We start from the raw sequence: 26,137 nt of genomic DNA, 5'->3' as shown, positions 1-26,137 counted from the left end.
TTCCAGCGCACTCCACCCCCCCCTCCCCATTCCACCACACCCCCAGCTTCCATTTCAACTTACTCCAGAGCGACTTCACTTTTTGGATAACGGTGAAGTCCTTATTTAACCCAAACACAGTACACTGTGTGCTTAAACTCACCACACATCATTGGGGCTGTTAAATATTTAATGACACAGACACAGGACTGCCACGCCCCTGCAGTGTTAGTCCAAGTTAATGGCAGAAACGCACTGCAGTGTGAGACAGAACCTGGGTCTAATGGCCTGTACAGGTTCAGGTAATTTTAGCTCAGCTGAAGGCCCCCTGCAGTTTGGTCTCCAAACAGCCCGAATAAGAGCACTTCATTTAAATGGCTCCAATACATCATAAACTTCTCCATTACCCAGCAAAAACACAGCCACCGGTTAATCAACGCTTTTCACCTCCCTGTTTAATAACCTGCCAAAAAATTCCAGTAATTTGCCTTAGCGGATAAATAACATCATTTTCAGTCTTTAACGAGAAGCCTCTGCTATTTCAGGACACAATTAAGGCGCATCATTATTTTCTCTCCAAGTACTCTTGATTAGCACCCAGAAATAGCTGAGATTCTCTCTCATTTAGATGTAGACTGTCAGTCCCGCAGTACAGACACAGGGCAGATTTCATAAGGTTGCAAAAAATCTGAGCGTGAAGGTGATTCAGTTCTGAAGACACAGACAGGTCTCCGCGAGCTGTTCTGTTCAGCCTGTCCAGACAGGAACAAGCAGCATGAACAGACTGTTCCTCTTTTTTTGCCGTACAGTGGTCGAGGTTCATATCACGTTAAGGCTGGCAGACTCTAGAACAATCCTTTGGGGAAGTGTTGTTCTGGAGCGTGTTCCTAGCATTTTAGCACTGGTGCATAATGAACTCGGGGAGTCTTTTAATTAGTCCTGTAACTATTAGACATCAGATAATTTTCTACAGGAAGCAGAATCAATCATGGTTGAGTTAACGGTCCTCAGATCACCACATTTGCAGTGGTGCCTTCCTGTAAAGTATTCAATCCAAATCAAGCACTAGCAATTTATACTGTAGATATTCAATACTGGGCCTATGAGACGAAACGTCACCCCAGGAATTGTGTATTTTCCACAAGCCGCCATAGCTTGATTATTAACGACCTCGTTAATTAGCCGGTGACCTTCAGGCCTGCCGGCCCTCGCGAACAGTAAAACCCCCGACCGTCTCTTCGGTCTCCACAGAGGGACTTCCACAGAGCAGGGCCGTCCTGACCGTAATCGAGTCATTACCATTTTATTAGTGCCGCCGTTTAAAAGAGCCCAATAAAGATGGATCGCCCCCAGAGCTCCCCTCCCTCAGAATCAAGACACGCTCAGTCAAAGACCCGGGATGCTATCGGTAGGCTGCTAAGGATGTGCGCTTCCTTCCCACAGATACATTACATTGCATTACTCTACGTTACAGGTATTTAGCAGACGCTCTTATCCAGAGTGACTTAAACAACTTTTACATAGCATTTACATATCATCCATTTATACAGCTGGATTTATACTGAAGCAATGCAGGTTAAGTACCTTGCACAAGGGTAACAACGACAGTGTCCTACCCGGGAATCGAACCTGTGACCTTTAGGTCACAAGACCAGCTCCTTACCGATTACACTACACTGCCGCCCCAAAACATAAAGGCGCTCGTGTATTGAGATGGGGACAGATACGGCGGAGTGTATATGCTGCCCTTGATCTGTGCACACGCCCCCCTCCAGCCTTCCAGCTCGGTCAGGGTGTGGAATGAATCACTGTCCCGCTCCATTTTAATGCCCGAAACGGCAGAGGCTATTCATCAGCACGTGAGCAGAGCCTCTGACACGTTCCTCCCGTTTCTCGCCCCCCGGTCCTGAGATGGGTATCATTGCTCTTCGCTAAAGGGTCTTCTGAAGAAGCTAATCACCTGTGTGGGACGAAGACTGATGACCGGGGCGCTGCCTCGTCCCCTCGCCCCCTCGCCCCCCTCCCCGATTGTATTAACCGTCTCGCGCCCCGCTGTGAGACCAGACAGACACAGTAACGGTCACATGGGCAGGGGCTGCGTCTGAGGCTGGCAAGAACTGCAGCCTCCTCTGGTCACTGTTTGTGTGTGTGTGTGTGGCGTATATGTGTATGCGTGCGTGTGAGCACCTGTGGTGAGTGTGTGTGGTGTGTATGAGTGTGTGTGTGCTTGTTTGTGGTGTGTATGTGTGTGTGTGTTTGTTTGGGGGGGGGGGGCGGGGCGGCAGGGCCCCCTGCACTCCACCACAGATGGGCACTGAGCAGGTGCCCGGCTCGCCCAAACCGTGCCAGCCTCGCCCGCAGAGCCCGCACTCCGGAGAGGTGCCAGCTGAACGTGGTGACCTTCTCAGGAGCCAAGCTGCTCTCATTCACCGAAAAGCTCTCTGTGTTTATACTAACACACGCTGACAGGTGGACTGAATGCTACGCAATATAAGCATGCCTGCTCAAGGAGTCTTCTTTAAACACCAGGAATATTACATAAACACAGAGAGTAGCTGGCCTAATACATGGTCATGACAAATCGAAAATATCCTTTGTGTGCAGTGACACTTGAAAAATATCAGAATGTATCAGAAACCTGCGTGCTGCAAAAAAAACTCTGGCAGTTTAAAGGCATGGTTCACTTTCGGGGGTTTTGTAATATTACTTCAGTTTTAGAGCACATTTCATTTGACCCGCACAGATGTGTGTGCTATTAAAGGATTTTTAGAAGAGCAAGTTTCTGGTGACCAGCAAGCTTCACAATGCCTGGTATGGGGGCACTCAGTAAAAATACACACAGTAAAGTCCAGTCCAGTCCAGTCACAGTCCAACTGTCCACACAGTAAAGTCCAACACAGTCCAGTGTTGATTTGACTCCAGCATGGTCGGTACGAGTCCAATAGGGATCATATATATTCCATAAGAGTTGGTTTAACACCAAACATTTTACTGTTAATGGCAGGTAACACCAGCACAGCTTTTGCAGCAACACCATGTTTCCATAGGCACATATAAACAGGCACATTTTATCGGGTTTATTCAGAATTATAGACAGAAATGTCAGTTTTAGTATTTTGCTGGTTTTTATGTCTTTCCTTGAGTGCTGTGGTCCCAGGTTGAATGTGTCATAGGCAAAACTTCCTAAAAATATCAAAAACATCATTTTTTTGGAAAAATAATCAGGTAATATATACACGTACAACCTACATAACACTGCTGTGCGAACTGCTTTGAAGGTACTTGAAGTGAGTTCTCATTTTAGGCCACAAACCCCCAGGTGTCTCTCTACCAGCCATTGTAAAGCCAGCAGGATGTCAGAAACGAAAATATCAAAAAATAGTTTTCACTGCGCACAAAAAAAATTGTCTTGTTCGATCAAAAAAAAAAAAAAGGAATGAAACTGAAGCAATGCCAAAAACACCAGAAAGCGAACAAACTCAAATATCACAGATGTATTTATTTTACTGGGTAGTTTAAATTCTACTGAGTTATTGACAGAGTGCCAATAAAATGAGTTTGCTGGGTTGTGGAATGTCATGTTATTCCGTGGAAGAGACTCGGCAAATGACACCCAATAATGAAAAATAAAGTTCGCCAAATTATTCTGGACAACTTGCAGCAAACGTGACTGAAATAACAAAGCAAGCAAAAAAGCAAAAAATGAATTCCTGGTAAACGAGGAAGTAATTAGTAATTAGTGTGCAACAAGATTTAATGAACATCCCGCCTGTTTCTTATGCAGAACACGGTCACATATACACACAGGCAAACACACACACACAACTCATATCTGGACCCATGCTGTATATGTACAAAGTAATGAGCACCCAGCTGAATCTGAAAAGCATTCGATGTCACATCAGTGGATTACAGCAACGCTGCAACTGTTCCCAGAACAGTCCTCTTTTATTTGGGCTGACAGAATTAGACATCCCTGGAAGCCAATTGTGGTTAAAGTAGGACTAACAAATAGCACACAATGTCTCAGGTCGCATAGCTAATGTTCTCATTTCTTTTGAGCCCTCGTTGTTGGACGGTGGGAAAGAAGAAAGTCTAACCTCGATAACAAGCTGGTTTTTTGACAACGGCTTGACAAAAAGGCACCCGCGAGCTTCGCCTCAGAATCTCTCCGCGGCTGACAGCAGCGGCACCAGGACCAATGGGGTCCGCGTGCAATTGGCCCCCAAATCTTCCTCAGAATAACAGTCCGCGAACAGTGCCTCCTCCCTCCACCGCGATACCCCTCGCCTCTCATTAAACAGAAGCCGTGCGGTCAGACACAAACCATGCTAACGCTTCTGCGATAGAAGCTCCCGGACCCCGTCAGTTAATGGGTGGGTGGGTGGCTGGGTGGGGGGTGTTATTAATTCATGAACCTGCTGTGAAACGCACGCCTCCGTGTTGAAGCCCGCTCGCTCACGCTTGGATGACCTTGCTTGTCCGCAGCCGATTCTGCTGCGAGCACAGAGCAGGCTCATCTATACTGCATAGCGGGCGTATTAATAGAGAGCGGTTTTTCGCTCCTGCTTTGTTTAATGACAAGTCATAATAAATTTAGGGTATGACTTGCACTGGCTTTTGAGTTAACGCCTGACAGTGGACTGTTTTAAAGTTGTGTTACGAATTCACGCACCAGTAAGAAACCCGATTTAACTATAATGATGCGTGCCGCTAATACTTTTAGAAGACATCACTAAAGCAGATCCAATTTGAATTAACACACGATACAAGGGAAAAAAGGCGTCCAAGTATAATTTATATATGTTTCCATAGCTGGTTATCCACCTCTCAGGGTTGAATGGGTACATTCATTTTGAAGCAATTCCACCGGAAAAATTGCTTTAAAAAACAAAAAACAGGAGAAACGCAAACTGAAACCATTAGCATTTGAATCCATCGTGGAGCGTAAAAGGTCAGCTCGTGCTGGAACGCTGTCAGTGTCCAATCCCGTTCTGAAAGGGCAGTAATGAACTGAAGTTATTTCATTTATTTAAAAAAAACAGCAAGCCTGTGGAAGAGTGCTCTGCCATTTCGAACACACCAGGCTCAAATAAATTAGCTTCATTTCGGTTACCGAAAGAAGACGGGAGAACGCACAACACATTCTGCGCAGCGCAGTTGGCGGAAGATACCCACGGTCCAACCGAAACATTGATAAGAGATCCGAGCTTGATTGGCTATTCAAGCAGATGGCAGAAAAGAAGGCGATTTTTTTCCAAAGCTGGATGCGCTGATTGGTCCATTTGCATTCCGATTAACATACATTCGCTAAGACAGGGCCGTTCGCTCACAACCGGGTGTCATTACTCAACGTGTGATCAAAGCGGATCGGAGAAGTCTTGCTATGTGAATCAATTCGGTGGGTCTTGATTTGAATCACTCACACTTCACCACACAAGAAATGACAGGATACCTTTAAGGTCACGCGTATGAATGGGGGCACTACATCATCTCCCTTAAATGAGTCAAAGAATTAATTATTAACGCTCCTACTGAATCCCTTAGGAATCTCAGTAAAATATACATGAGCAGCGGACTTTTTTGGTCATAAATTATGCATTACGCGCCGTAGATTTTTCCAGAAAACTACTGTAAGCATTAGCATTATGCAAAAGTGATTATAAAATCATAGGTGTTCACTGTAAATCCATGTAAAGAGCTGTTATCCTGTGATTAATTGATGCTGGTTTAATGAGGGGAAGATGCGTGGCATGTTTGGGTCACCTTAGGGAAACAATGGTCAACAGACCTGTTATGTATTCACTACATTACATTTAGCATTTAGCAGAAGCTCTTATCCAGAGCAACTTAACAACTTTTTGCAGAGTTTTTACATTGTAAAAATTCATACAAACAAGTACAACGCCAGTGCCCCATCCAGGAATCAAACCAGTGACCTTTAGGTTACAAGTCCAGTTGCTTACCCATTATACAACACTGCTGCCCCTACATGTATGATTACAAAGCTGAGTGAAAAGGATTGGTGGGGGAAAAAAAACCCTGCAGTTCTCCATGGATGTTTCTTCGAGGTGCGTAAGACGCACGCGCTACTGATGCAAATACAGCAACACAGCGCTAAAATAAGAAAAGCTTGGACGGCAAGTTGAAGTTCGACGCCTCCACTTTTGGCAGAAATATCTCTCGCCTAAATATACCCAACAGATTACATAAAAACTACATAAAACCATGATGTGTTAAGTTTGCACCCTTATTATTCTATATAATAGTTTCTAGCGGACATCCATAAACTTTCCCTGAGTGACCACCAAGGGACCCGCTGGACAGATACAACAGCGAGACGTAAGGACTCAGAGGAACTTTACTTCAGAAAACTTATTCTCTCCCTTTCAAACAGGTTAAGAACCTGGCAGAAGAGTCTGTCAGGGCCAATGATTGGTCAAGAGACAAAAGCCAGTAGCCAATAGAATTTCCCTGCTGTCCACTGCAAGGACAGAACTGGAGGCTTTGAATAATGACTGTGGTGGGCTCTCCTTCATCTGTTTAACACCAGAGGGAGAAATAACAACATCTGCATTCAAATGCTCATACTTCTGCAATCAGAAAATGGATGGGGGGGATACCCAGACAAGCCATTACAAATGTTTGTCCTTTCCAGAGGGGCAGGTTTGCAAATGAGCTATGTGGCAAAGGACGTCTGGGCAGGACGTGACATTGTACTCTTCACAAATGTGTATTGTGTTTTTGCAATGCGTTATATTTGTGATCCAGCAAATTAATTGAAAAAAAGCTGCTTCTTGCTCAACAGAAATTCCCACAGGAGAAAGTCCTTCTGCGGAAAGGAATAGCCCACAGTAGTGCACAGTGTGGGGGCTCACTGCCAAATACAGATTGCATTTTGGCCAAAAAAAGAGGTAATTGCTAGATTTTATCGAGTTGCCCCTATATTTCAGTTTTACAATTAAAATTTTTCGGAATTAAATCTACCTCTTCAGTGAGTTGCCAAGTCTGGGAATAGTAGTTGTAAACCATTTTGAGTATATTTGCGTGCTTGGAAATACAGTTCAACAGGCGAAATCATCAAATCGATAGCATTTGACAACGTAAAACCAATTTCTCACCTCCGGTTTCACACTTAAGTAGCACATCAGAAGGCAACAGGTTATAATATGCAATACTGATGCGAAGGGCCAATAAAGAAACTAGTGAGAGAAGATGTCTGCTGGAGCACATTTGACTGTCAGGTTATTAATATTTGATTTTTGAAGTACAGGCAAAATTTCTGCAGGTATTATATTTTAAAAAAAGAAGCCCAGACAAATATTATATTTTAATTAAGTTTTTAAAAAACCAATCAGTGGGTTCTTAGTTTTAGCACCAAGGTAATCCTTAGATAAACTAATCTTTAATTGTAAGGGGGGCCGGCAGATTTTTCTTCTTTTTTTTTTCCAGACACTAGGCTGGAGTGTGGAAGAGGTGTGAAAGCCAGTTGTGGGAGCTCAGATATGAAGGAAAGAAGGTTCCAGAAGCTTACGGAGATAAGGGGGAAATTCCGCCTAATCCCATATTTCCTTCAAGGGGATACCGGTGCTGGGGATGAACGAGACGATCACGTCTGAAAGAAAGGGGGGGGGGGGGCTCTCTTGGGCCCCGGAGTCTGGGAGCCGTCGAAATGAAAAGTCCCGAAATCCAATCCTGGGTGCCTGGGACACCTCTGACATGGCCTGCTGGGAAATGAAGGCGTTCTCGCGGTTACTGCAGCCAGACTACAGGAAGTGACCGACCTGAGGTTTTGCGACGAGATTAACACAATCCTGTTGACTGACACTACAGACGATCGTGTAGTTCAGTGGAGAGGCCGGCCATATTAAGCACTGGCATAATCAGGTTTTGATACCAGAAAGTTGGAGTTTTCACTACAATGACCTGTTTTAGTATAAGCCGCTCAGCAGTTCAAAAACTTATATCAAAATCCCCAAAGTTCCCAGGGAGGGGAAACAAAAGTTACTCGTCCGACTGAATTGCTGACTGTCATCTTGCGCACAGTAAACATTCTGCCATACCGCTCAATCTTCGTCACTGCAGTGAAGTAAAAAAAAAAAAAAAAGTAAACCGTTTGTTACTTCAGCAAAGTGAAAAGTGAAGTAAAACAGCACTTGCTTTGAACCCACAACCCACTGGATTTTTCCATCATTTCCTTGGACAATTAAACTCAGAAGAAAGATTTATGCAGTTTAACATGAAATCTGAAAATTCACATTCTCTCTTGGCACTCCCGTGTCCTCAACTGCTGTAGCAGAGTTCCACGCGCGGCAGACTGCTCCAGCTGAATGTTAATAAGCCCACATTGAGCAGGGGCTGAAATGGTGAAATGCCTCGGGTCACAGAAGGGGAGGGACCCCACGCCGTTGCCGTGGCGATTAAACGCCTCGTGGGCGTGCACGTAATTCTCGACGGGCGTGGTCAGACCATAACGAGCGGGAGGAGAGGGCACGAGAACGCAACCCCAGTGGACGACGCGGAAGCTGAACGGCGCTAACGGCTAACGGCTGCGCTAACAATCCGGCTAACGAGGCCGGGGAGGACGGCGTGCAGCGTACAGTCAACGGAGGAACCGTAGGCCTGCTTTCATCAGAGAGCATGATTAGCAATTAAGCCCCCGGCTATATGGGACCACAGGTGAATACTGCAGGGGCTACTATGGGCAAATAAAGCACAGTGCATTTCAAACATTCTCCAGTGGCTCCGATGCCTAAACACACTTATGATTCCTGCCTGACCCCCAGTCTTACTGTAAGATACGAATGACAGATCCAATATGGGCCTTCAATCCACGTTGTTCGCTAGCTATGTAATCTGCGATCTCCACAATCCAACCGCAGCACATCCAGCGGTTTACAGCTGAGGGATTTCCTTCATTTCCTTGTGGTTTCTGCAAGACAGGCTGCTACTCTAAAAGCTGCACAGCACTGCTGGTAGACACACACTGATCCATGCGTTCACTGTAAATCCATTTCATGCAAAAAATATTACAGACAGTGGCAATAATTCCCCACAAAAGCCACCCAATAAAACCATCCATCAAATCTAGGTAAATAAAAAAAAAAAAAAGTCCAAGCCAGACATTTTCGCTTGAAGGCATAAATATGTTTGTCCTTATGAGCTCTGAGTTATGGATTTGGCGGCTCCGTGAATGTAAACCGCGAAGCGCTCTCGCGCCGCCGCCGCTACAAAATTCAATCTCCGAGATTACCGGAGCGCCAAAGCGTCACGCGAAAGCAGGAGCCGTTTCACCCCGAGCCGCCGAGGCAGAGTCGCCGTTAATCTCTCTCACGGAATTTACAACTTGACATAGACCGCGGGGCTTAGAACCAGCAGCGGCATTTTTACTTCATTTAAAAATACAGTCGTCACAGATCTGTTTTTCGTCGCTCTTGCTTAAGGACAAAACTTCCACAATGTGTTTAATTGGGAACGATACTGGACTAATGGGTAACGCATATTGAAAGGGACTTCTTATGAACCCACAGGCACCCCCCCATGCATGATTGCGTGCTGGTTGGAGAAAAAGTTTGAGCTGCTGGTCACAAAAGCAGTTGGACTAGCCTTGTGTGTGCTAGTTAGAGAACGGTTGAGTTGCTGGTCACAAAAGCAGTTGGACTAGCCTTGTGTGTGCTAGTTAGAGAACGGCTGAGATGCTGGTCACGAAAGCAGTCGGACAAGCCTATTGGACGCCTCTTACCTGTCTGTGCCCCCCTGCATCTCGTTGACCCCCCTCTGGATGACGTCCCGCGAGGCCGCCAATTCGGGGGCTCGCCCCACATTCCGGGAGTACAGGTTGAGGCCCCCGTCCGTCAGGTACCTGAAGACCCGGAAAGCAATCACAGTCAAGATGGCCGCTCCTCGTTTATTTTCGCGAAAGCACGTGGCTGAGGAACGAGGCGAAGTCGACTCGGTGACAGAACCATCGATCTTATTGGACACCTCCTCATATTGCAGGGGAAGAGCTTTAATGGGATACGGATGAGAGAGCCAGGAGTATGTGGTATTAGAGCTAATTAGGATACTAAATGAATGCTCTGCCATTTTCCCCAGGTGCTAATTAATTAAAACCTCCCAGTTTCGCTCTAGAAGCTATATCGGTGAGACACTCTCTTAAAATTGGTCAATAATCATCAGAGCCTGTATGGGCTGGATAAAAACACAGAAACGCCTAGACAGACACGAGGCGCACATATCACAACTGCGCACAACATGCTTCAAGGTAACTGCAAAATTATAATAATCATCTTTCTGTGATTATTAATTCTAAACATAGGCAACAGTCATTTGAGATGTACTTCACAAACTACAGTAAATATCCTAAGCTGCGCGACTCAGAAAATTGATCTAGAAGGAGAGACAGGAGGCTAATACACAGCAGCTCTTAGGCCAGTGAGGCTCGTACTCCATGGTTTACGGTAGTTTGCTCTATGGAGAGAGCCAGGGATTCATCAGCGTTAGGGCAGGGAAGTCAGCGTGAGGCTCGTACTCCATGGTTTACGGTAGTTGGCTCTATGGAGAGAGCCAGGGATTCATCAGTGTTAGGGCAGGGAACTCAGTGTGAGACTCGTACTCCAGGGTTTACGGTAGCTGGCTCTATGGAAGTTGGGCAGTCAGCGCACACGCGACTCGGTGATGCCTGAAGCCGCCGTTCTCTCTGATTCTCTGGAGGAACGTGGCGGCGCACAGACGGCGCGCGGGCGGAGATTCTCATTCGCACTCCGTCCGTCTCCTCATCGGGAGGCCTGGGGAACGGGAAGGCCGGGCAGATCGAGCGGAGGCCGCGATGCGTACACCGCACGCAGCAGCCCGCACCGTTTCTGTTTACCTTCCTCTCCCCAGCGTGCACTTCTCCGTTCATTCTGCAAGCCCGTCCAAAAAAGCCATTTCAGTCCTGAATACGATCTTCAAGCACCACGCGCGGGGAAATACATCTTAGTTCGTGCACTGCCTGCGTCTCTGAGATCAAACTATATTTCAAGGGCGTGTGAAATGGAGAGAAATGAGAGGTTTGCATGGCCTTTTACAGCAGGGGGGCTGAGTGGTCCCCTTAATGTTATAATTTGTTTCAATAGCATGGCAGGCTGTCACGAGTGGATGCAAAAACAGTAAATTGCTGGTTCTCAGGAGTGAGAAGGGTTCCCATCTGAAAAGAGGCTTTATAAGTACAATTCATATTTTAACAAATATATTATTAATTCGTTAAAATTATCATGTGCAAAAATGCAGACGAGTATGGTAAATGGATTCAGGAGATACACCATCCCGTAGGTTTTCACTCCAACCCAAACAAAGCACCTCATTCAACAGCCAGAGATCTCATTGAGCTGCTAATCAGTAGAATCAGGTGTGCCAAATTAGGGTTGAAATGAAAACCTAGAGGAAGGTAGATCTCCAGGAACTGGGTTGGTTACCACTGTGCAAAAAAAATCAACTGAGCAAATGATACAGGAGGATCTTTCAGAGGTGGCAGTGAGATATGTATCTCTGTATTTACAGTGCGTAAGTTTATGCGTAGATAATGTTTGCTGCAGATACCTCTCATGTGACTTACAGAAGCTAGATTTTTTCTAAGAAATACATTTATACAGTTTGATATTTACAGACGCCATTCAAAATAAATACCTTACTTAAGTCTAAAATCCTGCAACCTTTTGGTTATAATCCATATTACATGTTATATGCTGTATACCCGAGTTAGAGTCCTAAATCTGTCTCTTACCCGCTGCTGATGTCATCGGGCCTCGCGTTCTTCCCCAGGATGTCCCCGTCGCTCATGTACCCGCCCACCTCCGCCTCGGGACCTCCCTCGGCTCCTCCCTTTTCTCCAAGCTCCGCCCCCCTGGGCCCCACGCCGGCCGCGCCCCGCCGCAGGGGGGCGTTGTACACGAGGCGGGAGGGGTCCGCGTACCGGGCGGCGCCCGTACCCCCGCCCCCCCCACTGCCCCCACCCCCGCCTGCGCCACCACCGGCCCGGGGCTGGGGGTACCCGCCTGGCAGGGAGGGGGCGTCGCCAGCCTGCAGGCGGGGGCTGGGGGACTGGCCCAGGCGCCAGGAGCGGCTGCCCAGCGCGGGGAGGCCACGCCCGTTCACCTCCGTGGTCACCGTGCTGTCAAAAGTCGTCTCCAAGGTGCTGAGGGGGGGACAGAGGAGGGGGGGAGAGGGGGCTGGCATCAGACATTCTGACAGCCCTGGTCTCCCAGGTTGTGATTGGAAGGGATCAAACACACACACACATGATTGGCTGTCTGCTCTGCTGACAGAGTACCAAGAAGCACAGCCACAGCGACATGAACCCTGTTTGAGAGAATTAAGACACGAAGAGTAAAATGTCCTGGAGCAGGAAGCAATAGAGCCAGCTGTTATACGTACCCATGACAAGTATCATCATACTAGTGCTGTCAGCTTGCCTATTCTATGGTTACAATGTGTCTGCGATGGACGCTTTGCAATCCAGCGTTGTACAATATTTATTAATGCATTAATCTACTCTGACATCTCGTGATACTGCTCGTCTACTATAACAGCAGTTAACGAAACATGAATGCCACATGAAAAATTATCCGACGTGATGTCAAAGAACAAGTTATGCATCAGTCTTTTTGCATCAGATTCTTCCCTCCAATGAAGAGAACCAAATGCAAATCTTCAGAGTTCTACAGCAGGCAGTGATTGTTTAGCAGGGAGATCAGTGATGCTGGCAGAGCCATGCGAGAGCACATCCCATCTGTTTAATACCCTTGCAAGTGAACGGGAAGAAAATCGTTGCTGTTCTTGTTCGCCCACACGGCTTGACCTTTCCAAAGTGCCATGCTGTTTCCAGGCTAGCGAGTTGGAATGGATTGGGAATGGAGGACTGCTGTATAATGACAGAGTCCATCGCTGACTGCAACCAGGCAGCAGGTGTGCAGAAAGACTTCACTTCCCATCAGCCACAGGGAGATGAGCGCTGGCTCTCTCACGCACGCTGTGGCCCCCCTCCCTCAACTCCCTCTACTGGCAGATGATGCACATTGCAGCTATCACCTGACAAAGACCTCAAGGGAATTTTACAGCTGCAACCACCAGCAAATATTTAGACAGACAGACATTACGGTTATGATTAGTCTCAGAACAGTGACAATGCAGATGCAACAAAATATCTCTAGATCTCTCACATATATCAGTTATTGCTAAGCCTTTGGACATTAAGAGTACTTTGTAATGGGGGGTAATACTTGTACAACTCAAATTAAGCATTGTCCCCGAGCTTCCAAAGACTTTAACACTCCCGTAAATGCAGTTAGATGTGAGAGAATATTTTCAAATTATTTTGAAACTTCTGTGTTAAATCAAAAATTAATGACTACCCATTTAAAGACTAATGGTCGGTGACCGTTTTCGGGGAAACACTGAGGATTATCTTTCACAGGAGGTGCACTGAGGCGATCGGAGCGGGCGGACGATCGCGGATCTGTCGTTTCCCGCCCAGCAGGACCGCGGCGGTTTTCCAAGATGTGGCGGTGGCGACGACGATGGCGGGGGCGAGGCGGATCGCGAGCGTGTCCGGAAGGGCGGCGCGTCAGTTGCCTAGCGCCCTGTCACCGGGCGCCCTGTCGGACGGCCGCCGGCGTTTAGCGAGCGCCGCCGCTGACACGTTGACGGCGGCTCTCAGGACGCGGGCGCGTTCGCACTCCCCCCGACACGCGCGATTAGCGACGACGCCGCGGCGAGACGGTCTGACCGCCACGTGACCGCGGTGCGACTCGCGGAGACAGAGGAGACGGGGCGCGGGGCATCCTCAAACCCTGTCAGCGCCAACGCCACACGACGGCTGTCTGGCGTGCTGTGAACACTACTGCCGGAGAGAAAATCTTAAAATTTTTAAAGGTTTAAATCTGTCGTCGGCTGATCTGCGATCGTATCCCTGTTTCACCCTGCCTTTCGATTGGACGCTCGGAAGTCGTGTTCCAGGGGCGTTTGACTCTGCCAACGGTTCGCCTTTGCTGATAATGCTTTTCCCTCAAAATTTGACGTTGACGTCAACTTAAAAGCAGTTGCTTGTGAAGCATCAGCAAGTTTAGAAGTTTGGCCCCTGAAACCCCTGCCAAAACGCAGCCCTATATCCGTCCCTTAAAGTCACAAAGGACCCTTCCATGCTGGCCATAATTACAGGCAACAGGGACTGTTAAACACTTTTATACTTGACTTTTATGCATGCTTGGATGTTACAGCTTGTGCTTAACTAATGGATGAGCTGTTTAACAGTGTCTGCTTTGGCGTTTCCGTTTGTTAATCTGGAATAAGCTTTTTTGTGCAAGTGCAAGTGCAAACTCAATCTAATTTTGAGCAGGCCAAGTGAAAGCATTCAATTTTGTGAACACGTATGGCGCCCCCTTAAGGCTGTAGTGTATAGAGAAAGACGTCATGAAAGACATTGTGATTATCCAATGAAATAATCCCTTTTAATGGTAGTTCCTTTTCGGTTTGCCGTTCAGAAAAGGGGCTGGCACTCAATCACTCAAAAGTGACATGAACTACGGTACGCAGGTACGCATTTGAAGACGACAGCCAAAAAGGGAGTCCTCAGAGATAACAAACACCCACCAGATCAAAGATCCCCACATTCCCGACCCGTAAATGCACACGCGGCCAACCATAACCTTTCCCCGAGTTTCATTTTCCCACAGACACGCCCCTTAATATCTCTGAAACTCCCAGGTGTTCAGCGTGTCATATCCATCTGCACCAGCTACAGCGGGAGGCGACGGGTCCGCATCAACATTCCTCATATCGCTCCAGATGGCACGCGACAGTTCTCTTAGGTTTCTTATATCCGCCTGCTTACACTCCAGATTGTATCCTGGCAACCCGCAAGCCAATGAGGGGGAAGCGGGAATGCAGCAGAGTATAATGCATTTCATCACTCCGCAAGAATAATAGCGGGGAGATTTCGACCTCGCTCACGAGCGGAGAAATCAATAGCCAAGATGAAAGAGGCGCTGGCGATAGTTGAGAACGAGCACAAGGACGTCCGCCTCGTCGTCCGCGGCAACTCGCCGCGGCTCTTCGCCGAACGCACGCGTAGCGACGCCCACGTTAATAATGACGCCTCTGCACCGAGGAGCGTAACCGTGGAATTGTTACGCAGACCCTGAACTCGCTAAAGTTTCTCCGATGGATACGGTCACGTTGGACCGTTTTTCTCTGTGGACGCAGGCAGCTGTGGTGAGGCGTTGAGCACATGCAGAGAAAGAGAGGGACAGAGAGAAAGAGTGAGAGAGAGAGAGAGAGAGAGAGAGGGGAGTGGACCACAGAAAAATCCATTCCACTACCAAGAAAGGTAATTGTTTGAGCCGTGCCAGTGTAGGCCTGCTGTCACGTCCACATGACATCAAATAACAACGAAACGAACATGCGAGAAACGCGCGTCGGAGCGAACGGTCCGTCGGCGGTCCAGCCAATCCCCTCTCAGCGGCTCGCGAGTCGTTATTATTATTATTCCTTTCGGCCGTAAATGAAAGCGTGAAACGCCGCGCTCACGGACGACGCGGGCAGAAGCCGTCAAGGCTTCGAGCGCCGCCGCGCGCGGCTAAATCCCGCCGGTCCGCCCAGAGACCTGCCTCTCATTTCACGCGTGTCTCGTTCGTTCATTCGTCTATTTATTTATTTATTTATTTATTTATTTTACGTTTTTAAAATGTTTTTGCCACAGCAAGGTGCCTTTGAAGATCACACAAATCCCTTTAGCGGCAATGTTTTTTTTTCTTGTCCTTCGTCCTTTTTTTTTTTTTTTTTTCCCTGAACCACACATCAATCAATAGCAATTTCATCCCAGAGAGAGACAGAAATCCCTGTGAAAATGTGGGTTTGGGGAGAGGGAAGAGGGGCGCCCCCCCCGCCCGTCCGCTCGCGTCTGCGGATCGCTGTCTGGTCTCTGCTGAGCGGCTGATTCCCCAGGGGGGGGGGGGGGGGGCTCGGTGGTGACGGTCTCTTGACACCACGGTGACAATGTGGGGCAAACAAGCGTGATTAGGAATCACACATTCCATTAAGGGCAGGGCCAAAATGTCACCATCAAGCACCTGCCACCGCACAGAGAAACGAGGAGGGTTTAGAAAATCGAGCATCCCAAAGCCATAATACCGATCGCACAAGAAAGAATAATGCCCACACCTTTAGGGAGCGCGTATAATTTTACGATTAAACATAAATTAAATAGACACACTACACGGAGTGCCTAATGTAGTCTGAAAATAATGACAATCAATTTCAGGTTCAAGCATAACACTTAGTGTTACATTGGTAATAAACAACATTGCTCACATGTAGAATGTATAGTATACTTAGCAATTGAATACATTTGAAAAATTAGCATCCTTACTGGATGGTCATTAAGCCATTATATTTAATGTCTATACAGTGGACACTAGAGCTGACCAGTCCTGTTCCTGGAGATCTACTGTCCTGTAGGTTTATAAACTATCCACCCTAATAAAGCACACCTCATTCAACAACTAGAGGTCTCGTTGAGCTACTAATTAGTAGTCAGGTGTGCCAAATTATGGTGGAAATGAAAACCTGCAAGATGGTAGATCTCCAGGAACAGGGTTGGGCAGCCCTGCTCTAGCTGTTGAATGAGGTGTGCTTTGTTAAGGTTGGAGTGGAAACCTACAGGACAGTAGATGCCCAGGAGCAGGGCTGGGAAGTCCTGGTTTACACAATATATGTGTAGATATTAAACTTCAGTTTAACGCAGAGTGAAGATCGAACTTCTACCTTCAGTCACTGAAATTGCAGTGCGTTGGTACTCTGTCTGCACTGTCAGGGATTTGCTGATTACATATAAATGCCTTTAAGAGCCAGCAGGTTTGCCACTGTTCAATCTCTGCTCCTACTGAAGGGCACGGAACACTTAATTTCCCTTGATATTCAGCACGGCGTTTGTGTTTGGGAGGAAAACAATGCGTGTTTGCTTCGGAGCAAGAGTTCACAAAAAGGGTTGACTTGTTTTGGAATTAGAATTTCTAACTGTGCCGTAAACTGTTTTAAATGACTTAATTAGCTTGATCATTTATGAAATCTTAATTTGTTAACAATATGCTTGATAAAAATAAAAGCTAAAGGCTCTGAACCTCTGAGAAATATTTACTACGGAATAATTTATGAGTAAACTAATGTTAGTTATTGGGCTCAAAAAACTAAGACTGTTTGAAACAAAAGCCATCTTTCATGCCAAGCCCTCAGGTAACCAATTAGCCCTGATTTAGAAAGTGAAAGACTGCGTTTTGAATAAAGCCAACATCCCAACACACGTTTCTAACTGCTATCTTAATTGCACAATAGAAGTGTGCAGACTGAATGATGGCCTGAGTTTTCTTTTACAGTGAACAGCTTCTCTATAGTTAACAGAAAAGTCTGCGTATTGCTTTGAACTTAGGGACCAACAGAAATTATCCAGACGTTTGCTTCGTCCGGGCACTGCGTGAGATTGCATTGAATGGGCTTACGCAAGTTATTACTGTTCCGCAGGTAATACTCTATCATACCACGTACAGGCGAGAGTCAAGTCAAGGACTACCTTTCGTACAGAGGACACAAAGGGATGACAGACAGCTTTGTCAAGGAAAAAAAGGGTAAAAATCACTTTTAAATGTCACACATTGCTTAGAAAACTACATTCAAGGTCATCAGTAAAACAAGACCATCTATTTGTTTGCCTGGCGAAGATCATTCATGATATTTCTGTGAGCATTTCTTGATAGCGTGGCTGCGGTTGTCAGTGTAGTGTGTTATTTTCAGAGTAAACCGTTTGCCGGTAACACACTCTGAAAGGTATGTACACGGACGTTTTTCTTTGCGCTGCTAGCAGGCTAGCCAGCTATTTAATCTGAAAACAAGAAACGGTAAAGAAACAATGACCTACAGTATGAACCAGGAAAATTTTCTAAAGTGAATGCAGTTTAAGCTAGCTAGCTACAAATGCCAAAGTTTAGCTAGCGAGCTAGCTACAAATGCCAAAGTTTAGCTAGCGAGCTAAAAATGTCTAAGATGTTCTAGCTAATGTTCTACACACCGCTGTGGCTGTGTTTGCTTTGGTCGATGCCCAGTGCACTGGAATAGTTAGTAACTCACCGCTCGCTCACCTCTGACCTACCGCTCACTCGAACACCTCACCTGTGACTGATGGCTCGATGCCCAGTGACTGACCGCTCAATCACCTGTGGCTGACCGCTCCCTCACCTGTGACTGACCGCTCCTTCACCTGTGGCTGACCGCTCACTCACCTGTGACTGACCGCTCCTTCACCTGTGGCTGACCGCTCACTCACCTGTGGCTGACCGCTCACTCACCTGTTGCCCTGTCTCTCGCTCACCTCAGACTCACTCGCTCGCCCGCTCACCTGTGGCTGACCTGCGTGCCCCGCAGGCTGGACATGGTCTCCTCCAGGTTCTGCCGCAGGTCGGCGATGTTCCTCACCGTCCGCATTCGCCGCGCCTCCGGGTCCTCCCCTGGAGGAGGGAAGACCGGGAGAAACCGCGGTCAAGCATGATGCGCCCCGCCCCGCGAGAGAGTGGTCCGTCTGAGGTCTTCCCCAAAAAAACACTGGTTCCAGCGCTCACAGCTGCGGGGGGGGTCCCCTCCAGCCCGGACAGGCTGGGTCTCACGCTGACCAGCCCACTCACCATGGAAGGGTTTACAGGGTGGCACAGTGGCCAAGTAAAAACAATACTAAAATACTGTGTGCTTACATACTGGGAGGGGCAGTGTAGTGTAATGGGTTAGGAGCTGGTGTTGTAACCTAACGGTTGTAGGTTCGATTCCCAGGGTGGACACTGTCATTGTACCCTCGAGCAAGGCACTCCATTGCTTCAGTATATAATCCAGCCTCTTTACATTTTATGTAAAAAGATGTCCAAGTCGCTCTGGATAAAAGCGTCTGCTAAGTGCCTGTAACGTATTGTAATGTAATGCAGGAGGGCACCACTGTACCATAGTAACCTTGAGCACAGATCCTAACATGAATCACTTCAGTATATTTTTTTTTAAAAAGGCAGTTTATGAAAATCAGTTTGGCTTAGGGCCATGGAAATAATAAATAGCAACAACAACCAATCATCACCGCCCCGATCAATCCTGATAATGACCTCGCAAAAGCAATAGCTGGAGTGAAGCGAAGCGATATTTCTTTTTAAACCAGCGGGCAGAGGGGCACCTGGGAAATCTGCGCTCACCACGGGGGAAGCGGGCCCAAGGTGAGGCCTCGGCCTGCTCGAACCGCGTACTGCTGCTCTTTTGCGGCGACTTAAGCTGCTTTTCAACCGCATGATAACGACTCGACTCGACTCGCTTTTGGTACCAGGCACTTCATTTTCCACTGCAGATAGTACCCCCGACAATGTAGCTGGTCGTCATTAGTGACGCCACATGAAACGCGTTGCTCTGACCACTCAGTGGTCTGCACTGTTTTCACCTCACCTTTTGGTATCGCCTCAGCTCGCTTGGAACCTCGACGGAGGTGATACCAAAAAAAGTACCAGGTACCAGGTACTATCCACAACTTTTGCTAGTTGGAAAACCAAAAAAATGGAGTAGAGGTGAGTCGAGTCGAGCCAGGACCATGTGGTGGAAAAGCGGCTTAAGAGCTGCCTGTCAGCGTGTGTGTGTGTGTGTGAGTGTGTGTGTGCGTGTGCCCGTGTGTCTGTGAGTGTGTGTGTGTATGTATGTATGTGTGCGTGTGTGTGTGTGTGTGAGTGTGAGTGTGTGTGTGTGTGTGCGTGCGTGTGCGTGTGTGCGCGTGTGTGCGCGTGCGAGTGTGTGCGCGTGTGAGTATGAGTGTGTGTGTGCGCGTGTGTGTCTGTGAGTGTGAGTAGAGCCCAGAGCCTCGTAAAAATTAAGCACCGGTTTAGCCGGAGCATTACGCCGGGCTCTCTGGACAGGGATAAAAATGATGTGGATAAGCGGCGGGTTGTATTTTAGTGCCGCAGGAGAGCCGGACGCCTCCTCAGCCTGGACTGCCATGCCTGGCCTGCCAGGAGCTACATCAGGACTGCCGTGCCTGACCTGCCAGGAGCTACATCAGGAGCGCTGCGTTGGGAACCCTGCTTCCCTTGTGAAATGAGCCCTCGTTAAGAGGGCTGAATGACACAAAAGGAAGAGGTGCCGATGATGGTTTACATGATCTCATGTAAAAACGAATATTTTAATAAGACCGTTGTAAAGCCAGCCAAACAAAAAGATTCGGAGAAAGAGCTTTGATGGACATGCTAAGATTTTTTTCCGTAAATTATCGACTTGTCTTGTCGCATTGACACCAAACTTCCCTGAGCTAATTCACATCAACGTTCCATTTTAACATAGACAACACCAAATTCCATAAACACATTAAAGATATAGAATAAGCTGGCCGTTGTCCATTTTCAGAGAAGAGCGCAGGGTGTCCTTAAATTTGCCTGTGTGCAGACATGCGGATCACAGCTGGGGCCAGCCTGCCGGAGGCCACAGAGGGCTTACAGCAGGAGGAGGAACTCAAGCTGACAGGCGTCCCCCCAGAGAAGGACCCAGACAGAGCCGGTCTGGCAATAAAAGGGCAGAATCGACAGGCCAGGATCCGAACGCGCTGGTGCCCCCTGCAGGACGCCAGCCGCTCCCACACGCACACTGCATTTCATTAACTATCCACCCTCATTCAGCTCATAAAACCACAAGCAGCGTCCATTAACCCATATTACTCAGTACATTTAATTTCATTCATTTAAACAGGCAGACTTCAAATGAAGCCAGCCAGGTATGAGGGCCACGCCCAATACCCTTCTGGTTCCAATCCCCGCTGTGAACACACCACACAGAGTGCACCAGTTTTCTTCCGGAATTCTCTTTTACAGTCTTGTTATAGACTTAACAATGACAAAGGTATAACGTCAAAAAATTAGATTCCATATTTGATGCATACACTATTATAATCTGAATGCAGGGAGCTGAACATGTGGACCTTCACCATTAGTCTCCCAGACATTTTAAAATATAATAAATAAATACATACAAAAAAAGGGAATAAAAGTGATGAACCATAAAAAAAGTGTCTCTCTCACCATGAACATCTTTGAATTCACAGTAGATAACATATTGCTGGTTTAAACATCCTTCACATGAATATGTAATAATATTCATGTATTGTGCTGTAAGCAACCTGGACATACCAAAACAAATCAGAAAAATACCTAGCATATATCTATTTGGCAGTCGGCCAACTGAATAAATGAAAAAAATAAAAAAAGATTGGCTACACAGATGCTGATTTATTTAATGGATTTTTCTGTGCAAGAGAAATAAGGAATTCGAGAAATGACTGCAACAGGAGACAGCGTTTGAGAGCAATCTGAGCCCCACGCTCCTGTGACTGCAGCCAGTGCGATCCACAGGTTCTGTGTGCGTTCAGTCTCACTGACACCGATTAACACCAGCAGCAGCTCATCGAGCGCCTGATATATCTCTCTTTACTGGTTTAATAATGCATGTGAAGACTCCGCTCCTGTTCCTGGAGAGAGTACGGCGATCGCTCTCGCTGTACACACACGCCAACACACACGCACAGACACACACACACACACACACGCACAGACACACACACGCTCACCCACACCCGCACACACACAGACACCCACACGCACACGCACATGCACACACACACACACACGCACAGACACACACACACACACACACGCACAAACACACACACACACGCTCACACACACAGACACGCACACGCACACGCACACGCACACGCACACACCCACACATAGACACTCAGACCCGCTCCTATAACTGGCAGAAGGCACTGCTTCTCCGATGCGCACACACGCACTCTAAAACACGCTGAGCCAACGCGCTCTTTTCCAGCTCGTTCCAGAGCACTGCGTCCGTTCCTCGCGGCGGCTAGCTAGCGCTGCTAACGGCAGCACGGTCGCGCTCAGGAGGAGCCCCCCCGTCATCTAACGCAGCCTAATCACCCGCGCAGGTGCTTTCTGCACTGCCGCACAGCTTTCAGCGCTGCCGCACAGCACTGCGCCGGAGCGCTGCTCGAACCTGCGCAGCACAGCATCGAAAACCTGAGGCGCAGCCAGGCTAGCGAACGCAGCCGCAAAGAACAGCCTGCGCCCAGCGAGAGAACGATCGTCCGCGCGCGTCGCTCAGACAGTCGAGCAGAAGATACGCACTGAGGATCAAAGATCCTGAGAAACGGGATGAGAAGATACCGCTCTGGTAAAAGCTCTGTTCAGATTCACCGGGACTGTGTCGGGTGCCAGAGCCCGCTGCTCTCTGCTCGGTGGTGCGGTCGGTGCCTCTGGGGAAGCGGAGCGGGGGGGGGTCTGGTGCTACTTACGGCGAGGGTGGGGGTACAGGGCCTGCTGCAGGTCCCCCAGCATGGTGAGAATCACTTCCTGGTCCAAGTGGGCGGCGCCCTCACGCCCGCACCCGCCCTCTTCCTCCTCTTCATCCTCCTCTTCCTCGTTCGGCCAGCGCCTGACCCTGGGGGGCGGGGGCCGTGCCTCGTACCCCGTCCTGGCTCCGCCCCCGCGCTCGGCACCCCCCTCTTCGCCGCCGCCCCCCTGCCGCCAGGACGCGGGGCGGGGGCCCGGCCCCCTGGGAGGGGGGAGAGAGTGTTCCGACAGGGACAGCGCCCTGGAGAGGGACAGCGAGAGCGACCGGACCCGGGGCCCCCTGCCCCCCCCAGGCTCAACCAGATCGGGCCCCTCCCTCGCTGGCTTTTTGGGGCTCCCCCAGCGCGGGCCCCCCTCGCCCCGCTCGCCCTGCAGGGCCAGGTCGGTCAGCGACTTCTGCTTTCGGAGGTTCAGGTTGGCGGGGGGCGGGGCGGTCCTCCTGGTGGGGCTCCCGCCCTGGAAGACGGAGAACTCGGCGCCCCTCTTCATCCTCCCGCTCTTCCTCGCTTGGCTACGCCCCCTCTCTCCGCCTCACATCCTCCTCGAAGGCGCGCGGAGGCCGATTTGACGGGGCGGGGCGGGGGACGGATGGACAGCGGTCCTCTACTCCGAAAAGCTGCAGGTACCCCTCCCGCCCCACGCTGGAGCAGAGCTGCCCTCTGGCTCGATCCGGGAGAGAGACAGATCCGCCAGGACGCATGCTGTGGACGCTGCCCCCCCCTCTCCTCCCCTCTCCCCCCCCGGTGAGGGCAGGACGGGGGTAATCCTGCGGCCGCTGTACGCTCACGGCCAGTTGCCCTGCTCCTCCAGATCCAGCGAGCTCCTCCTGTGCCTCTCCTCCTTTTCTTCCCTCAAGGAGTGGTAAGAATGAGTGGGGAAGCACAATGCTTTCTCTCTCCCTCTCTCTCTTACACACGCTCCCTCTCTCTCTCTCGCTCTCTCTTTCAGTCTCTCTCCTCCCTCTTTTTCGTCCGTTTCCTTCTCATCTGCCTCGCTCCCTCTCACAATCTCTCTCTCCTGTCTCTCCCTCCCTCTCTCCTTCACTCACTCACTCACTCACTCACTCTCCTCTCCTCCTCCCCCCCTCCCTCCCTCTTGGTCCCCTCTCCTCTGGTTAATTATCGCCTGAGCGAAGCGAGCATTCCTCTGATCGCGGGCTGGGGTGAGGAGATCGGCGGCTGGGGTGAGGAGATCGGCGGCTGGGGTGAGGAGATCGGCGGGTCGCGGAGGTTTGGGGGCTCCACCGGGTCTCTTCGGTATTCCTCCTACGCCTGCGGACCGCTGCCAGCCCCCCCGTCCCCCCCCCACCGCGGACATCAGCCCCGGCCACCGTGCCAAAAACGTCCCACGATCAGGGGGCTGCCCCCCCCCACCCCCACCCCCACACCCACAGAACCTCATCAACACTCATTATCAGCACAGACCCACCACAGGGAGGGGTGCGTGTGTGTGTGCCTGTGAGAAAGGGAGTGTGTGTGTGTGTGTGTGTGTGTGTGTGCATGAACGCACGTGCGTGTGTATTGGTGTGTGTGCATTTATGCATGTTCACATACAGGCAGGTAAGAGTGCTGATGTCAATGCATGTTTGTGTGTGTGTGCGTCTGTGTGTGTCTATGTGTGTCTATGTGGGGGGGGGGGGGTCCATGTGTGTGTGTGTGTGTATGGTTACACATGCTTGTGGGTATGACTGGTTGTTTCTATGTGCATGTGTATACGTCTGTGTAAGTTCTAGCAGATACGTGTTCTTGTGGCTATGCATACGCCTCGTGTATGCATATGCATGTATGTGCATGTTTGTGAATTTGCACAGATGGATATTCACACACATCTATGCAGATATGTGTTTGTATGCATGGACAGCATGGCAGGTTATGCATGCTTGAGTCTGTGCAAATGTTCACAGCGATGTCTGTGTACACATCAATGACAGCTTGTGTCTCTGAAGACATACAAGAGACAAACGCATGCGTGTGTGTCACAGTCATACAGCTGCACACAAGGCTGCGCTTCACACCTTACAGTATCAAACACAGGGATGCGCAGCCTCTCTGCGCTAGCTAACGGGAAGCAGGGGGTAGCACAGGCAGGTCACGGCTTCCCAGTCCTGAAGACTGAGCGGTATCCAGAGGCAGTCCCCTGGGGGGAAATTCCAGCTTGGCTCCAGCCTGGTTTTACTCTGGCCCAGCTGGCTTGGAGACGGTCAAGCTTGGCGACAAGATGGCTGAGATGGCAACCATGCTGGCAAGACCACGTCCAGCTGGTGGGCCAGCTTGGAACAGACACTTATATATCATCACCAGATTCCAGATGGAGTCCAGCTTGGAGCAGAAGCTGGTTTCTGCTGGACCCCATCTTGGGCTGGTGGCTGGAATGCTTCCCTAAGCGGTGACACAAGCGCTGAGCGCCCGGCCATTTTTTTTTTTTTTTTTTTTAAACACCCTGAAGCCGCCGACGGCTCCGCCCGTCCAAATCCCGTCGCGCCCCAGCGGGCGAATCCAGAGCGACAACCGCGATCTCCTTTAGCGTGACCACGCTCTCTCCCATGGGGGGGTGGGGGTGGGGGGGTGGGGCGCATCACTCATCCGCGCAGAGACGACTTGCCATGAGACCGCAGCGAACCCTCCGCCCCTTTTCTTCTCTACCGCTCACGGCCCAGAGATTCTTTTAAAAAAGCGAGACATTCCACACATTCTGCTTCCTGCTCGAAACTGTGCGGCGAAAACTCGCACCCAGAACCTGACAGCTACCGCACCCCGTTCGTTTGGGTGGTTGAGGAAACGCTGCCAGGGTAGCTTGGTTGTTATGAGAGCCTAATTACATACATACATAGGGGCGATATAGCTCAGGAGGTAAGACCGATTGTCTGGCAGTCGGAGGGTTGCCGGTTCAAACCCCGCCCTGGGCATGTCGAAGTGTCCTTGAGCAAGACACCTAACCCCTTACTTGGATAAAAGCGCTATATAAATGCAGTCCATTTACCATTTACCATTTACATACTGTATATAGCTCGAGTTGAAAGTGATTCTCACAACGCTCAGCATTATGTTTCCACAGTTTGAAAAGGGGATATTTGAATATCTGATGAGATCTAGTGCTGAAGCCCTCACGGTTAACTAAAATCCACCTGCCACAAGCCCAAAAGACCAAAATTCAGAAACGCGCTGCACGTCCGCATTGACACAGTACATCGCGAAAACACAAATTACTGAGACGAAGAACAGTGCTGTGAGTATTACTGAAATGTGCACTAGCCCTACATCACATTTTAACCACAGCACATTTAACACTCCTCAGAGGCTACTCTGAGAGGGGGGAAGCTAAATCTAACAAAATCATTTTCAGGTAAAGAATGCTCCATATAAATTCACACAGGTTTTTAGCTTCATTTCAGCTTTTTTTTTTTTTTGCATCTCTTTTTCCTCTCAGCTGACTCCTCCTCACCATTTTAACGGTGTTTTTCCGTGGGAACGGTGTGAAAGGCGCTCTTATAAGTAAACAAGCGAACGTGCTCAAGCATGAACGAGACACGCCTCTCAACATCACCACCAGCGCCCTGAGGCAGGAAGCAGAGAGTGAACGACACTGACGCAAACCGACCTGTCAGGTGACACGCCGCTCAACATCACCACCAGCGCCCTGAGGCAGGAAGCAGAGAGTGAATGACACTGACGCAAACCGACCTGTCAGGTGACGCG

General features: G+C 49.1%; 1 protein-coding gene across 9 annotated transcripts in view; it reads right to left on the bottom strand.

Annotated features, from left to right (window-relative positions):
• The window catches only part of nav3 (neuron navigator 3), a 284,512-nt gene that overhangs the window by 41,805 nt on the left and 216,570 nt on the right, over positions 1 to 26,137 (bottom strand). For all 9 annotated transcript variants that reach the window (XM_064342429.1, XM_064342430.1, XM_064342427.1 and 6 more), the window contains 3 exons: positions 18,404 to 18,512; positions 11,744 to 12,154; positions 9,722 to 9,841 (listed from right to left, as the gene is read on the bottom strand). In XM_064342429.1, coding sequence (XP_064198499.1) covers positions 9,722 to 9,841; positions 11,744 to 12,154; positions 18,404 to 18,512 — 640 coding nt within the window. The remainder of the gene's footprint in view (positions 1 to 9,721; positions 9,842 to 11,743; positions 12,155 to 18,403; positions 18,513 to 26,137) is intronic.

This window comes from Anguilla rostrata, chromosome 7, assembly GCF_018555375.3.
Source record: "Anguilla rostrata isolate EN2019 chromosome 7, ASM1855537v3, whole genome shotgun sequence".
Taxonomy (NCBI): Eukaryota; Metazoa; Chordata; class Actinopteri; order Anguilliformes; family Anguillidae; genus Anguilla; species Anguilla rostrata.
The sequence above is the reverse complement of the archived record's forward strand: the minus strand, read 5'-3'. Positions and strand labels throughout refer to the sequence as shown.